Raw genomic sequence first — 16,108 nt, 5'->3', positions numbered from 1 at the left:
CTTGAAAGTCCGTATTTTGCCTTGGAGCATGATACTCAGTTTTGCTGGGTAGGGAATTCTTGATTTTAAGCCTAGCTCCATTGTCCTCTGGAATATCATATTCCAAGCCCTTCGATCCCTTAATGTAGAAGCTGCTAGATCTTGTGTTATCCTGATGATGTTTCCACAATGTTCAAATTGTTTCTTTCTGGCTGCTTGCAGTCTTTCCTCCTTGATCTGGGAGCTCTGGAATTTGGTGACAATATTCCTAGGAGTTTTCTTTTTGGGATCTTTTTCAGGAAGCAATTGGTGGATTCTTTCAATTTCTGTTTTACCCTCTGACTCTAGAATATCAGGGCAGTTCTACTTGATAATTTCTTGAAAGGTGATATCTGGGCTCTTTTTTTGATCATGGCTTTCAGGTAGTCCAATTATTTTTAAATTCTCTCTCCTGGATCTATTTTCCAGGTCAGTCGTTTTTCCAATGAGATATTTCACATTGTCTTCCACTTTTTCATTCCTTTGGTTCTGTTTTATAATATCTTGGTTTCTCATAAAGTCACTAGCTTCCACTTGCTCCAATCTAATTTTTAAAGTAGTATTTTCTTCAGTGGTCTTTTGGACCTCCTTTTCCATTTGGCTAATTCTGCCTTTCAAGGCATTCTTCTCCTCATTGGCTTTTTGGAGCTCTTTTGCCACTTGAGTTAGTCTGTTTTTTAAGGTGTTGTTTTCTTCAGTGTATTTTTCAGTATTTTTTTGGGTCTCCTTTAGCAAGTCATTAACTTGTTTTTGATGGTTTTCTCTCATCCTTCTCATTTCTCTTCCCAATTTTTCCTCTACTTCTCTAACTTGCTTTTCCAAATGCTTTTTGAGCTCTTGCATGGCCTGAGACCAGTTCATGTTTTTCTTGGAGGCTTTCGATATAGGCTCTTTGACTTTGTTGTCTTCTTCTGTCTGTATGTTTTGATCTTCTTTGTCACCAGAGAAAGATTCCAAAGTCTGAGTCTGAATCTGAGTCCGTTTTCGCTGCCTGACCATGTTCCCGGCCAACTTACTTGACCCTTGAGTTTTTTGTCAGTTATGACTGCTTGTAGAGTATAGAGTGCTTTGTCCCAAACTTGAGGGGCTGCGCTGTTGTTTTCATAGCTATTTCTACACAGTGAGCCACACCAGTGCTCCTCCTCCCCCAAGAACCACCAACCCGGACTAGACTCAGATCTTAAGCAGGCTCTGCACTCCCACTCAGATCTGCCACTTAATTCCTCCCACCAGCTGGGCCTGGGGTCTGAAGCAACTGCAGCTGTAGCTCTGTAAGCACCCTCAGAGCTGCATCACCTCCACTGTCCCCGGGGCACTGGCCAAACCGCAAACTCTTTTCACTCTGTCCCCTGCAGTTTTTCCCACTAACCTTCTCTGTTGTCTTTGGTGTTTGTGGGTTGAGAAGTCTGGTAACTGCCACAGCTCACTGATTCAGGGCGCTAGGGCCTGTTCTGCCCAGTTCCTGGTCTGGATGGTCCAGGCGTGGTTCATGCTGGGCTCTGCTCCGCTCCCCTCCCAGTTTTGTGTGGTAGACCTTAGCCCACAGCCATCCAGGCTGTCCTGGGTTGGAGCCCTGCTTCCCTCTGCTATTTCGTGGGTTCTGCAGTTCTAGAATTTGTTAAGAGCCATTTTTTTATAGGTGTTTGGAGGGACCTGGGGGTCGAGTTCATGCAAGTCCCTGCTTTCCAGCCTTCATCTTGGCTCCACCTCACCATGCTTGCCTCTTCTAGGTAGTATTGTAGAGGAATAAAATTCTGGATTCCCAACTACTAACCAATTCTTCCTCGGCAGTTGATAAGTGATCTTGATACGAAGTATTAAAACTGAGGGCAGTAAAGTGAGCTGCTGATGATTTGTGATGTCCCATTTATAAGATTTTTTTCCAAAGGAACTCATTTGAATGTGTAATAGTTTGTAGTATATAATCTTGGTTTGTATTTTAGTCACCTTAATCCCTATTTCATGATGGTGTCTTTGAGTTTTGACATGTATTACATTTAAACCCTTTAGTAGGTATTTATTTCTTTCCTGTGAACTATTTTAATAACCACAAGTAACCATGTTTAAGCAATAGCTAATCATAATTGTTATCCACTTTGGCCAGTGGTACTCTCTGACTGTGTGTGCTCCTGATTCAGTTTTTACAGGGCCAGGCATGTGCCAAATGGCAAAACATGTTTTCCTACAGCTTGTACTGGAACAAAAATCAGCATGCCATCTCATTGTCCCCTGGAGGGCACTAATTTTTCAGCCTAGAATAAAAATTAAACTCAGGATGCACAATGAATGCATATTCCATAGGCATTGTTTAGTACATCTTTTGGGCCACCCTTTTCTCAGATGGTCTATTTGCTCTGTTTCTGTCGTCTCACATCATCCTTTAACTAAGTCTGATAAACATGCCCCCCTTCTCAACTCAGTTCTGTTTATAACTGGTGAATAAGGAATGCATATAACTTTTACCACATGAAGGAAACACTAGGTTTGGGTGTAGTTTCTCTTATAGAGGTTTCAAAGAATAAGTTTGATATGGGAGTGCTTAAAGATAGACAATTTAGCAAGCATTAAAAATAGTCTTAATTACCATTTAAGTATATGTATCAAAGGAATGATGTCCTAACACAATTTACATAGTATCCATATACTAAAAATCTATATTCGTTGGCTAAAATGCGGCATAGCACAGTGTGAATTAAATAACTTGAATTTTCAAAAGTCGTTTGACAGTGTATCTTTATTGAAAATATCCTAATTTATATTGTTATGATTAAACTCCACTTTTTGGGGGGGCGGAGCCAAGATGGCCGCATGAAGGCAGCCTCTTACCGGAGCTCTCTCACAAGGTCTGTCAGATTCCCATAAAAAAGTGAATTTGAGCAGATTTGAGAGAGTCAGAAACCGCGAGCAGTCTGCGTGGGGCAAATTTTCCGACCCGGGAGAGTCTGAAAGGCCAGAGGAACGAACCTGCAGGCGCGGAGAGTGCTCGGTGCGGAGCTGCTCCAGACCAAGGCGGAAGCGGCCGGCCGGGAAATCCACGTGGGAGACGAGCTGGGAGAAAGCTGGGCGCCCGAAACCGGCAGAGATCCCCAGGTCTCCCAACACAGGACGGCAGTCTCTGGGAGCGACGAGAGGCAGCGTAAAGCCAACAGCCGCGAAAACACCCAGTTCTGACGCTTGCAAAACCCAGGATCTTGGCCTCTTGAACTTCCGGAAGACTCAATGGCTAGGTAAGCGGTTCTAACCCCTCCCCCCCTCACCCAGAGAATTCCTCGGGAAAAAAAAAAAAAAAAACTGAAACAGAGGAGAGAGTAGCGGGGCTTCACAGGACAAATACTAGAAGCTCATTAGTCCCAGAGGGGAAGAGTCGGCAGGGGGCCAAGCCAGGAGCCCAGACGTAACCTTGCTCCCCCAGGGGAAGCGCCAGTCATCAGCTCAAACAACAAACAGCTGAGACCATTGCTGAAAAGCAAGTGCTGGAGAGCACCCACAGGGAGTGAGACGCCAGGGAGCCAGACCCCTCCCCCACACCTCAGGAAACTGAAGGTTATAATTTTAGACTCACAACCCCCAGAATAAGAAAGCTGGGACAGAAAGCCCTGAGACTCACAGATAGAAATTCGTTCTAACGCCAGCAAAAGGCAATCCAACATGAAGAAGAACACAAAAAAACCGAGGACAATAGATTCTTTTTATGGAGACAGGCAGGATCAAAATATCGACTTAGAAGAAGATAGCAATGACACGGTAGATACATCAGATACCTCAAAAGCTAATATGATCTGGTCTCCAGCCCAAAAAGCACTGCTGGAAGAGCTAAAAGAGGATTTTAAAAACCAAATTAGGGAGCTAAAAGAAAATATGGAAAAAATGGAAAAAAGGGAGAAAAAATCCACTGACGAAATCAAGTCCCTAAAGAATAAGATTGGCGAAATGGCTATGGAGATTCAGAATCTAGAGAGAGAAAAGGACACCCTGAGAGGTGAAATCAACCAATTGAAAATGGAGGCTCAAAAGCAAAATGTAAACACTAACTCATTTAAAATTAGACTTGAGCAAGTGGAAGCTAATGAATCTATGAGGCATCAAGAAGTAATAAAACAAAATGTAAAGAATGAAAAAATAGAAAAAAATGTGAAATATCTGATTGGCAAAACAACTGACCTGGAAAATAGATCCAGGAGAGACAATTTGAGAGTTATTGGTCTACCGGAAATCCACGATGAAAAAAGGAGCCTTGACAGTATCTTCGAAGAAATTATCAAAGACAACTGCCCAGAGGTCCTAGAACCAGAGGGCAAAATAGTCATTGAAAGAATTCACCAATCACCCCCTGAAAGAGATCCCAAACTGAAAACACCAAGAAATATTATAGCCAAATTTCAGAGCTATAAACTTAAGGAGAAAATACTGCAAGCAGCCAAAAAGAAGCAATTCAAATATCGTGGAACTACAGTCAGGATCACGCAGGATCTCTCAGCTTCCACATTAAAAGACAGGAGAAATTGGAATATGATATTCCGAAGGGCAAAAGAGTTGGGTCTACAACCAAGGATCAACTACCCAGCAAAACTAAGCATAATTTTCCAGGCAAGGCGATGGACATTCAATGAAATAAGGGAATTCCAGACCTTCCTGATGAAAAGGCCAGAACTCAATGGAAAATTTGATCTCCAAATACAAACCTCAAGAGAGACATAAAAAGGTAACCGGGGGAAAAACTCCACAAACTTCATTAACCAATAAGCTTAGGTTGTTTACATCTTTATGTGGGATTATATCATCTTATGTATGTTTTTTATGTATATATATATATACATATACATATATAAGTCATTCTTGTGAATGGTACAACTATTGTGACAAATGAAAGGGATATACATAGGTTGTGAATGCCTGTATAAATTAACTGATGTAAAGATATAAAATATAAATAAGAGATATAAAGGGAGGGCTATGAGGGAAGTGGTAAGAAGGTTGTAGAAAAGGGTAAATTACACCAAAGGAAGTGGCAAAAAAACATATTATAGTAGAGGGAAAGAAGGGAGGGAGAAGAGCAGTATTTGAGCTTTACTGTCATCTGATCTAGTTCAAGAAGGGAATAACATACTCTGATAAGTTTAGAAATCTAACTTGTCCTACGGGAAGTGGGAGGGAAAGGGGGGAAAAAGGGAGGGGGGAGGGCAGAAGGAAGAGGAGAAGTAGCAAGTGGGTAACGGTTAGATAAGGGAGGGGAATAAAGAGGGAGGGTTAACTGAGGAAAGCGGCGGTCAAAAGCAAAACTTTGTTGGGGAGGAGAAGGGGAAAGGGAGAAATAAAAGCATAAACAGGGGGAATTAGGATGGAGAAAAAGACACAGATAGAAATCATAACCCTGAACGTGCAGGGGATGAACATTCTCACAAAACAGAAGCAGATAGCAGAATGGATTAAAAACCATAATCCTACAATATGCTGTTTACAAGAAACACATCTGAAACAGGGGGATACACATAGGGTTAAGGTAAAAGGCTGGAGTAAAATATATTGTGCCTCAGCTAAAGTAAAAAAAGCAGGTGTAGCAATCCTAATCTCAGACAAAGCAAAAGTAAAGATAGATCTAATTAGAAGAGATAAGGAAGGACATTATATCCTGCTAAAAGGCACCATAAACAATGAAGCAATATCATTGCTTAACATATATGCACCAAGTGGTAAGGCATACAAATTCTTAGAGGAGAGGTTAAGGGAGTTACAGGAAGAAATAGACAGCAAAACTATAATATTGGGAGACCTCAACCTCCCCCTTTCTGAACTTGATAAATCTAACCTCAAAATAAATAAGAAAAAAGTTAAGAAGGTAAACAGAATTTTAGAAAAGGCACATATGATAGACCTCTGGAGAAAACTGAATGGGGATAAAAAGGAATATACTTTCTTCTCAAAAGTACATGGCACATACTCAAAAATTGACCATGTACTAGGGCATAAAAACCTCACAATCCAGTGCAGAAAAGCAGAAGTAGTCAATGCATCCTTTTCAGATCATGATGCAATAAGAATCATTTTTAATAAAGCACCATGGAAAAATAAGCTAAAAACTAATTGGAAACTAAATAATTTAATTCTAAAGAGTGAGTGGACCAAAGATCAAATCAGAGAAACAATTAATAATTTCATTCAAGAGAATGACAATAATGAAACAACATACCAAAACTTATGGGATGCAGCAAAAGCTGTTCTTAGGGGAAGTTTTATATCTCTAAATGCCTACATGAATAAAATAGGGAAAGAGGAGATCAATGATATGGTCATACAGCTGAAAAAGCTAGAAAAAGAGCAAATTGAAAACCCCCAATTAAATACCAAATTAGAAATACTGAAAATCAAAGGAGAGATTAATAAAATTGAAACCAAGAAAACTATTGAATTAATAAATAAAACAAAGAGCTGGTTTTATGAAAAAACCAATAAAATTGACAAACCTTTGGCCAATTTGATTAAAAAAAAGAAAGAAGAAAATCAAATTACCAGTATAAAAAATGAAAAGGGTGAGGTCACCTCTAATGAAGAGGAAATCAAAACAATAATTAGGAATTATTTTGCCCAACTGTATGCCCATAAATTTGACAACCTTAGAGATATGGATGAATATCTACAAAAACATAAACTGCCCAGACTAACAGAGAAGGAAGTGAAATTTCTTAATGACCCCATATCAGAAAAAGAAATAGAGCAGGCCATCAACGAACTCCCTAGGAAAAAATCTCCAGGGCCAGATGGTTTTACATGTGAATTCTATCAAACATTTAAAGAACAACTAATTCCAATACTTTGCAGACTATTTGGGAAAATAGGGGAAGAAGGAGTCCTACCAAATTCTTTTTATGACACAAATATGGTACTAATACCTAAACCAGGTAGAGTTAAAACAGAGAAAGAAAATTATAGACCAATTTCTCTAATGAATATTGATGCAAAAATTTTAAATAAAATATTAGCAAAAAGATTGCAGCAACTCATTACGAGAATAATACACCATGACCAGGTAGGATTTATTCCAGGAATGCAAGGCTGGTTCAATATTAGGAAAACTATTAGCATAATTGATCATATCAACAACAAAACTAGCAAAAACCATATGATCATCTCAATAGACGCAGAAAAAGCCTTTGACAAAGTACAACACCCATTCCTATTAAAAACACTAGAAAGCATAGGAATAAGGGGAACCTTCCTCAAAATTATAAATAGCATCTACCTAAAACCATCAACAAGCATTATTTGTAATGGGGATAAACTAGATGCATTCCCAATAAGATCAGGGGTGAAACAAGGATGTCCATTATCACCCCTATTATTCAATTTGGTTCTAGAAACATTAGCTGTAGCAATAAGAGAAGAAAAAGAAATTGAAGGAATTAGAATAGGAAAAGAAGAAACTAAATTATCACTTTTTGCAGATGATATGATGATTTATCTAGAGAATCCTAGAGAATCAAGTAAAAAACTACTTGAAATAATAAACAACTTTAGCAAAGTTGCAGGATATAAAATAAACCCACATAAATCCTCAGCATTCCTATACATTACTGACAAAGCCCAACAGCAAGAGATAGAAAGAGAAATTCCATTCAAAGTTACTGAAGGCACTATAAAATATTTGGGAGTCTATTTGCCAAGACAAACCCAGGGCCTATATGAACATAACTATGAAACACTATTCACGCGAATAAAATCAGATCTAAATAAATGGAGAAATATCAGTTGCTCATGGTTAGGCCGAGCTAATATAATAAAAATGACAATTCTACCTAAATTAATCTATCTATTCAGTGCCATACCAATCGAACTACCAAAATTTTTTTTTACTGAGCTGGACAAAATAATAACAAAATTCATTTGGAAAAACAAGAGGTCTAGAGTATCTAGGATATTAATGAAAAGACATGCTAGGGATGGTGGTTTAGCCACACCAGATATTAAACTGTACTACACAGCAGCAGTCATCAAAACTGCCTGGTACTGGTTAAGAAACAGGGGTGTGGATCAGTGGTATAGAATAGGTACACAAGTAGGTGAAATCAACAAGTTTAGCAATCTACTCTTTGATAAACCCAAAGAAGCCAGTTTCTGGGCTAATAATTCACTATTTCACAAAAACTGTTGGGAAAATTGGAAAATGGTAGGGCAAAAACTGGACATAGACCAATATCTTACACCATATACCAAAATAAAGTCAAAATGGGTTCATGATTTAGGAGTAAAAGTTGATACTCTAAGTAATTTGGGAAAGCAAGGAATAGTTTACTTATCAGATTTGTGGAAAAGTAAAGAATTCATGACCCAACAAGAGATAGAGAGCATTACAAAATGCAAAGTGGATAATTTTGATTATGTCAAATTGAAATGTTTTTGTACAAAAAAAGCCAATGCAACAAGAATTAGGAGGGAAGCAGAAAATTGGGAGAAAATCTTTGCAACTAGTATCTCTGATAAAGGCCTCATCTCTAAAATATACAGGGAGCTAAGCCAAATATATAGGAATACAAGCCATTCCCCAATTGAGAAATGGTCAAAGGATATGAACAGGCAGTTTTCAGAGGAAGAAATTAAAGCTATCTACAGGCATATGGAAAAATGCTCTGGATCGCTGCTGATTAGAGAAATGCAAATCAAAACAACTCTTAGATACCACATCTCTCCTGTCAGATTGGCTAAAATAACAAATCAGGAGAATGATAAATGCTGGAAAGGATGTGGGGAAATTGGAACATTGTTGCATTGCTGGTGGAGTTGTGAGCTGATCCAGCCATTTTGGAGGGCGGTGTGGAACTATGCCCAAAGGGCTATAGAAATGTTCATACCCTTTGACCCAGTAATACCACTTCTAGGGTTGTATCCCAAAGAAATCACGCAAGCGGGAAAAGGACCCATATGTACAAGAATATTTATAGCAGCTCTCTTTGTGGTAGCCAAGAATTGGAAAGCAAAGGGATGCCCATCAATTGGGGAATGGCTGAACAAGCTGTGGTATATGAAGGTGATGGAATACTATTGTGCCATAAGAAATGGGGATGATGCAGACTTCATAACAACATGGAAAAACCTACACGACATAATGCTGAGTGAGCGGAGCAGAGCCAGGAGAACGTTGTGCACAGCCACAGATATGTGGATTCCTTGAGGACCAACCCTGACATACTGCGCTTCTCTCAGCAACCTAAAGGGGCAAGGACAACTCCAGGGGACTCACGATGGAGAATGCTATCTTCATTCAGAGAAAGAACTGCGAAGTTTGAATACAGACTGAGGCACACTACTACATGCTCGCCTTTTCTGCTTCTCTTTTGTTTTTGGTTTTGGGGTTTTTTTTTTTGTTTTTTTTTTTTTTTGGTTCTGTTTCTTCTTTCTCATGATTCATTCCATTGGTCAAAATTCTTCTCCACGACTTGACTAGAGCATAAATTAATTCAATGCGAAGTTATACATGACAGTTATATGAGACTTCATGCCGTCTTGGGGAGGGAGGGGGGAGGGAGGGGAGAAAAACTGGAACTCAAAACTATGTAGAACCGTGTGTGGTAAACTAAAAATAAATAAAAAAAAAAAAAACTCCACTTTTTGTCGACCTATTAAAAAATGGAAATTGTTTCCAGCCACAGGCTGCAAGATAGCATAGGGTGGGACATGATTGTAAATGGCAAAACAAAACAAAACCGGTTATAGTTTGCTGGCCAGACTCCTGCTGGGTTTCAGGCGTAAGCTTCAAATTAAACAAAACTAGCACTTATTAATAAAGTTCACACCAGAGGAAGGAAATGAGATTAAAGGTGACATTTCAGCTTAAAGGGCCATCTTTAGGCTATATTGAGAGATGAGCATGGGTGGAAGCGCAGAGTAGATGCAAGCTTTTTAAAAACAAAAGAAAATGGAAAATGAAAATTGAAAGAGAGAGGGAGAGGGCATGACTGTATGGTGAGTTAGAATGCAAAGTAGGTCATGCTGCTAGGGAAACAACCCAGAGGAGGGCTAAGAATTGAGAAAGGCACTTCAAAAGCAGTGAAGCAAAACATAAAAATAAATGACAACTTTCAGCTACTTGAGCAGTGAGTTGGACTGAGCCTAGAAGTGATACTCTATACAGATAGAAATGCCTGTTGAATGAAGGGAAAAGCAGAGAGGAAAGGAAGTCACGATAGAATCTAGTGTCTAGGATGATAGATTTTAGGACTGGAAGATACCTGAAACAAATAAAAAGAAGCCTAAGAACACTTGATCTATTCCAACTCCCACCTTTTAAAGATGAGAAAACTCAAGCTCAGAGAGATTTAAGTGATTTGCTCAGGTCACAAAGGTTATATGTGCCAGAGATAGGATTTGATTCTAGGTGTTTTGATTCCCAGGACCACCCTTGTTCCATGGACCCTTGAGGCTTACTAATAATAACTCACAAGTACATTGGACTTTAAGGTCTGCAAAGCTCGTTGCTCATGAAGCCCTGTGAAGGAAGATTTATTCTCGTTTTACCCAAGAAGTTCAGAGAAATGAAATGAAATTTTCCACTGGTTACATAATGAGGGAGTATCAGAGCTAGGACCCATTCTGATCCTAATCTCAAGGTCCTTGCCACTGTTCTTAATGCTATTTCTGTAGGAAGTAAGAAATAACAAGCAACACTGCTTTTTTGTTGGGTGTGTTGTTGTTGTTGTACCTGAAACAAATAAGGAAAAAGTGAGCATAATAACTGCCCTTTAGATGTAAAATGGCAAAATGAATAGAGAGATGGTCGTAGAGTCAGACTAGCTGTGTGGCCCTGGTCAAGTACTTTCCCCTCTCTGGGACTCAGTTTTCCCAACTGTAAAATGAAGTGGTTGGACTGAATGATCTCTAAGGCCCTTTAAATGTCTAAATCTATGATTTCCTGCGGCATTGGGGATGTATCGCTTAGGCAATAGATTTAACCACTTGGTACCCTAAGCATAAATCTAAGACTATAACTTTTTTTGTTTTTTTTTCTTTTAAATTAATTTTTAGTTTACAATATTCAGTTCCACACTTTTGAGTTCCAAATTTTCACCCCCTTCTTCTCCTTCCCCCTTCCCCTTTCCCAAGATGGCATACATTCTGATATAGGCTCTACATATACATTCACATTAAACATATTTTCACCTTAGTCGTGTTCCAAAGAAGAATTATTACCAATAGAATGAATCACGGGAAAGGAAAAACAAAACAAAAAAGAGAGAGCAAATAGTTTGCTTCAATCTGCATTCAGACTCCATAATTCTTTCTCTGGATAGGTGTAGGATTTTCCATCATGAGCTAAGACTATAACTTTTCACAGCAGTTGCCATTTTGAATGGATGAGAAAGAGTTTCCTCACCATAATTTCCCTACACCAATTAAATTATAGGTTTTGACAGAGCCAAACATTACTGTTCAAAACAAAACAGGAAGCCATGACATTTATGTAGGGCATTAAAATTGACAAAGTATTTCATATGTATTATCTCATTGGACCTTCAGAACAAACCTGTGGGTTAGGTACTTCACCCTGGATGGCTCTGTGAGCTCATTGATTGAAGCATTCCTTCCAACAAAGAAGATCTCACACCATCAATGGGCCATGAATCCTTGTCCTTGTCCTCTTGTAAATAGACCACAGGGAGTCTATCCCTTTATCCTGGGGGCCTCTGGATATTACCGTGATACCAATGGAGCACAAGGCCTTTCCAGTGGCTAATGGTTACCTCTTACTTTGCCTATATTATTTCTAGTCTCATATCACTAAGGGTGTGTGCGTGTGTGTGTGTGTGTGTGTGTGTGTGTGTGTGTGTGTGTGTGTAGACTGCATAGTTATTCTTATCCTCATTTTACCGATGAGAAAACTTGGGATCATGCAAGTTAGGTGATTTTCTCATTGTTGTGAGAGGAAGGATTCAGTGTCAGGTCTTCCTGTCTCCAAGACCAATGTTTGGTTTTTTTTCCCCATGACATGCCATCTTGCCTCTCACTTACTACTTCATGTGGCTATTAGGATATTAAATTATTGAAGGTTCATAATGGGACAGGCATAGCATGTGAAAACCTCATTGGAAGCGCAGCTATACCAGCCAAGTAAAATGCATTTGTTGTCGTTCCTTTCTTTTTCAGTCATATCCCACTCTTCATGACCCCATTTACGGGGATTTTCTTGACAAAAATACTGGTGTGATTTGCCATTCTCCATATTATTTTACTGATGAGAAACCAAGGTGTAAGGGTTAAGTGACTTTCCCAGGGTCACACAGCTTGTTAAGTATCTGAGGTCAGATTGGAACTCAGAAAGATGAATCTTCCTGACTCCAGGACTCCTGACTCTATCCACTGTACCACCCAACTGCCCCCAGATGAGTTTATAATACATTTATTAATAACTGTAAATTAAATCTTTATAGTAAATCATCAAATTTATGGTAAAACTGTATACTACTACCTATGAGTTATTAACTGTAAATCTTTCTGATGGGCTCATAGGATTTGGAGCTGAAATGGACAAGATCATCTAACCCAATTTCCATTATGTATATGTGAATAGACAATGTAAATCCTGTCAATATTGTATATCAGGGTGACCCCCTTTCCCTTTTGGCAGCATTTGTTGGTGTTGCATGGCCTGAGAGCTTGCATAGTGCAAAGTGCACATGCTTTGTGTTCAGAACCAAGGCTGCAATGAAGCTGCTCATGAAGCACAGGCAAGCATTGCCTAAAACACCTTGGATTCATTACATGTTTGATTTTTAATTAATTCTTGGTTGTTGTGGGTTCAGAAACCTTTTACTGTTGCCAAATTTTTCCCACCCCATATGGGGTTGTGACCCACAGTTTAAAAAGCGCCATTGTATATCATCTTATTACTTCCAGTCTTTGTTGATATCTGCAAGGAAGATTTCTCTAAGACAGAATCAAAGCCATATGATCTGAACTCTCCCCTTTAATTTGAAATGCATTCCTAGGCTAAGATTTTCAAAGTTTCTAACAACTTGGGGATAGAGGAAAGAAAATATTAAGGGGCTGGGGAAAGAACTAAAAAAACTTATACAGTGTTTTAAATTATTATTACGAATTTTCCCATGGAGAAAGAACATCCATTTTTAAAGCAGCAGTGGCTATTACAATGTACCATGAGGTAATAATGTAGATTCAGAAATAGAAATTGTTATAAGCAGTAAAGGAGGGCAGGGTGACCAAATAATTTAGAGCTGACAAATCATAATGGGTAAAGTGTTTCATCTTAATGATGATTCACTGTGAACTTCACAAAAATTGGTATGACATAAAACCTTTAAAAATTCTCTACTACATTAATATACTGTTTGGTACATATCCTTCAGCTGCATTTGGTAGCTAAAGAATTATTTTTGGCATAGTACATGTGGCCTTCTTGAAAGAGTATCTTGAATAATAACATATAACAATTAAATATTTATAGATCACTTTCTAATTAGCTTGGATTGCTCATATGCATTATTACATTTTTTCAAAAAACTTTGTGATTTACATTAAGGGCATACAGTTATTTCTGAACTATTGGTTCTTTCTTCTACTCTCTGTATATTAGGAAAGGCAGTGTAGTACAGTAGAAACATTATTGAGATGGAATAAAAATAAATTTAAGTTCTAGCATAGCTGTAACTAGGGTGGAGCCCTAGAGCATTTGCCTCAAGATGCTAAATTTAGAGGTTAATGAATTTAGAGGACCCTTACAGCATTTTCAGTCCTTCAGGAGGAGCATAGAAACAACATAGCTTAACAGCTAATTAGAAAGAATAGTGAAAATAGGACCCTATTGGATGGTATTATATCTCTTCTCTTCCTGTTCTAATTCACCCCCTCCAACCTCACAAGAGCTCCACCAACAGGAGCATTATGTTTCTGTCCTGGAGTTTTTGTCCATTCCTTTTCCATTCATTTGAGAAGGCTTTCTGTGCTGCTTTTTTTCCTTTTTTAAAATCTTATTTAATATTTTATTTTTCCCAATTAAACGCAAAAACAATTTTAACATTCTTTTTTTTCAAATTTTGAGTTCTAAGTTCTCTCTCTACCTCCCTTCCCCCCATTGAGAAGGCAAGCAATTTGACATAGGTTATACATGAGTACTTATGCAAAACAGATTTCTATGTATTGCTGTGAAATAAAACAGAGACAAAAAACCCAAGAAAAATAAAGTGAAGAAAAAGTGTCTTTGATCTGCATTCAGACTCCACCATTTCTTTCTCTGGAGATGAACAGCACCTTTCATCATAATGGACAGCACCTTTCACCATAAGTCCTACAGAATTGTCTTAAATCATTGTATTGCTGAGAATAGCTAAGTTATTGATAGGAGATCATCATACAATATTGACATTACTGTGTACAATGTTCTCATGGTTCTGATCATTTCACTTTGTATCAGTTCATGTAAGTCTTTCCATGTTTTTCCCGAGAGGATCCTGCTCATCATTTCTTATATCACAATAGTATTCATCATAATCATATGCAACAGCTTGTTCAGCCATGCCCCAATCGATGAACATCCCCTCAATTTCCAACTTTTTTGCCACCACTAAAAGAGCTGCTATAAGTATTTTTGTACACATGGATCTTTTTCCTTTTTTACCTCTTTGAGACACAGACCTAGTACTGTTGTTGTTTGATTTAAGGGTATGCATGTTTTTATAGCCCTTTAGTCATAGTTCCTAATTGCTCTCCACAATGGTTGAATCAGCATGCAACTTCACCAATAGTACATTAGTGTTTTGATTTTCTCATATCCTTTCCAAAATTTGTCATTTTCTTTTTCTGTCATATTATTCAGTCTGACAGGGGTGAGATAGTAGATCAGAGTTGTTTTAATTTGCATTTTTCTCATTGATAGTGGTTTAGAGCATTTTTATATGACTATAGATAGCTTTGTCTGAAAACTGCCTGTTTATATCCCTTGACTACTTATCAATTGAGGAATGGCTCTTATTTCTATAAATTTGACTCTGTTTTCTATATGTTTGAGAAATTAAGTCTTTATCAGAGAAAGCCACTGTAAAAATTTTTTCCGTAACAATGATCACCAACTATGCATTTCCCTCCATCCTCTTTTCCCCGTTTATCCTGCTCTGTCTCTTTTTACCCTGTCCATTCTCAATTATTTTGCTTCTGACTCCTACCTCCCCCAAACTGCCCTCCCTTCTATCAACTCCCCCTCTTTTCTTATCCCCTTCCTTTCCTACTTTCCTGTATGGTAAGATAGATTTCTGCACCCAAGTATGTATATTATTCCATCTGAGAAAAATTCCCATCAGAGTAAGGTTTTTGTGCTCCCCTCCCCAATTCCCCCATTTTCCCCTCCACTGTAAAATCTCTTTCAGGCCTCTTTTATGTCAGATAACATCCCATTCTACCTCACCCTTTCCTCTTCTCCCAATGTATTCTTCTTTCTCACACCATAATTTTATTTTTTAGATTATCATAGCATCACATTCAACTCATACTTCTGCTTTCTATGTATACTCCTTCTAACTGCCCTAGTAATGAGAAAGTTTTTAGGAGTTATAAGTATAATTTTCCCATTTAGGAATATAAACAATTTAACCTTAGCAAATACTTTATGATTTTTCTTTCCTGTTTACTTTTGTATGCTTTTTTGCACCTTGTTTTTGAAAATCAAATATATACATGGTTAGATGTGTTTCTGAGCATTGTACTATGTTTGTTGTTGTTGTTGTTTTTAACTTTTGCCTTACCATTTTGTAGATTCTCCTGAGTTTGTTTGTTGCTGTTATTTTGGACAACCTCGAGCTTGATGAAGATCTAAAGAAACTTAAACAGGTAAGCAATATTTGTGGGGTATCTGATTATTTGTATTTGTATTAATATTTCTATTTTCAAGAAAATAAGTGTTTCATGATTCATAGGCATATGTCTTCACCAAGAGAATTTGGGTCTTAAGAGAGCTAAATTTTTGAAGTACTGATTCAGTGCAAGAAACTAAAACTACTGTGCAACCTCCCCAGTGAGATCCAACCCAATGTCCTACTTAATTATGGCACCAACTCATCATCCACTTGCAGTGCTAGTCCAAAAGAGATATGAA

The 16,108-nt window shown here is 38.1% G+C and overlaps 1 protein-coding gene across 2 annotated transcripts in view; it reads left to right on the top strand.

Annotated features, from left to right (window-relative positions):
* Positions 1 to 16,108, top strand: part of NALCN (sodium leak channel, non-selective) — a 502,757-nt gene that overhangs the window by 315,915 nt on the left and 170,734 nt on the right. For both annotated transcript variants that reach the window (XM_036757854.1, XM_036757853.1), the window contains one exon: positions 15,769 to 15,843. In XM_036757854.1, coding sequence (XP_036613749.1) covers positions 15,769 to 15,843 — 75 coding nt within the window. The remainder of the gene's footprint in view (positions 1 to 15,768; positions 15,844 to 16,108) is intronic.

This window comes from Trichosurus vulpecula, chromosome 4 (genome assembly GCF_011100635.1).
Source record: "Trichosurus vulpecula isolate mTriVul1 chromosome 4, mTriVul1.pri, whole genome shotgun sequence".
Taxonomy (NCBI): domain Eukaryota; kingdom Metazoa; phylum Chordata; class Mammalia; order Diprotodontia; family Phalangeridae; genus Trichosurus; species Trichosurus vulpecula.
This window is presented reverse-complemented; position numbering and strand designations above follow the sequence as displayed.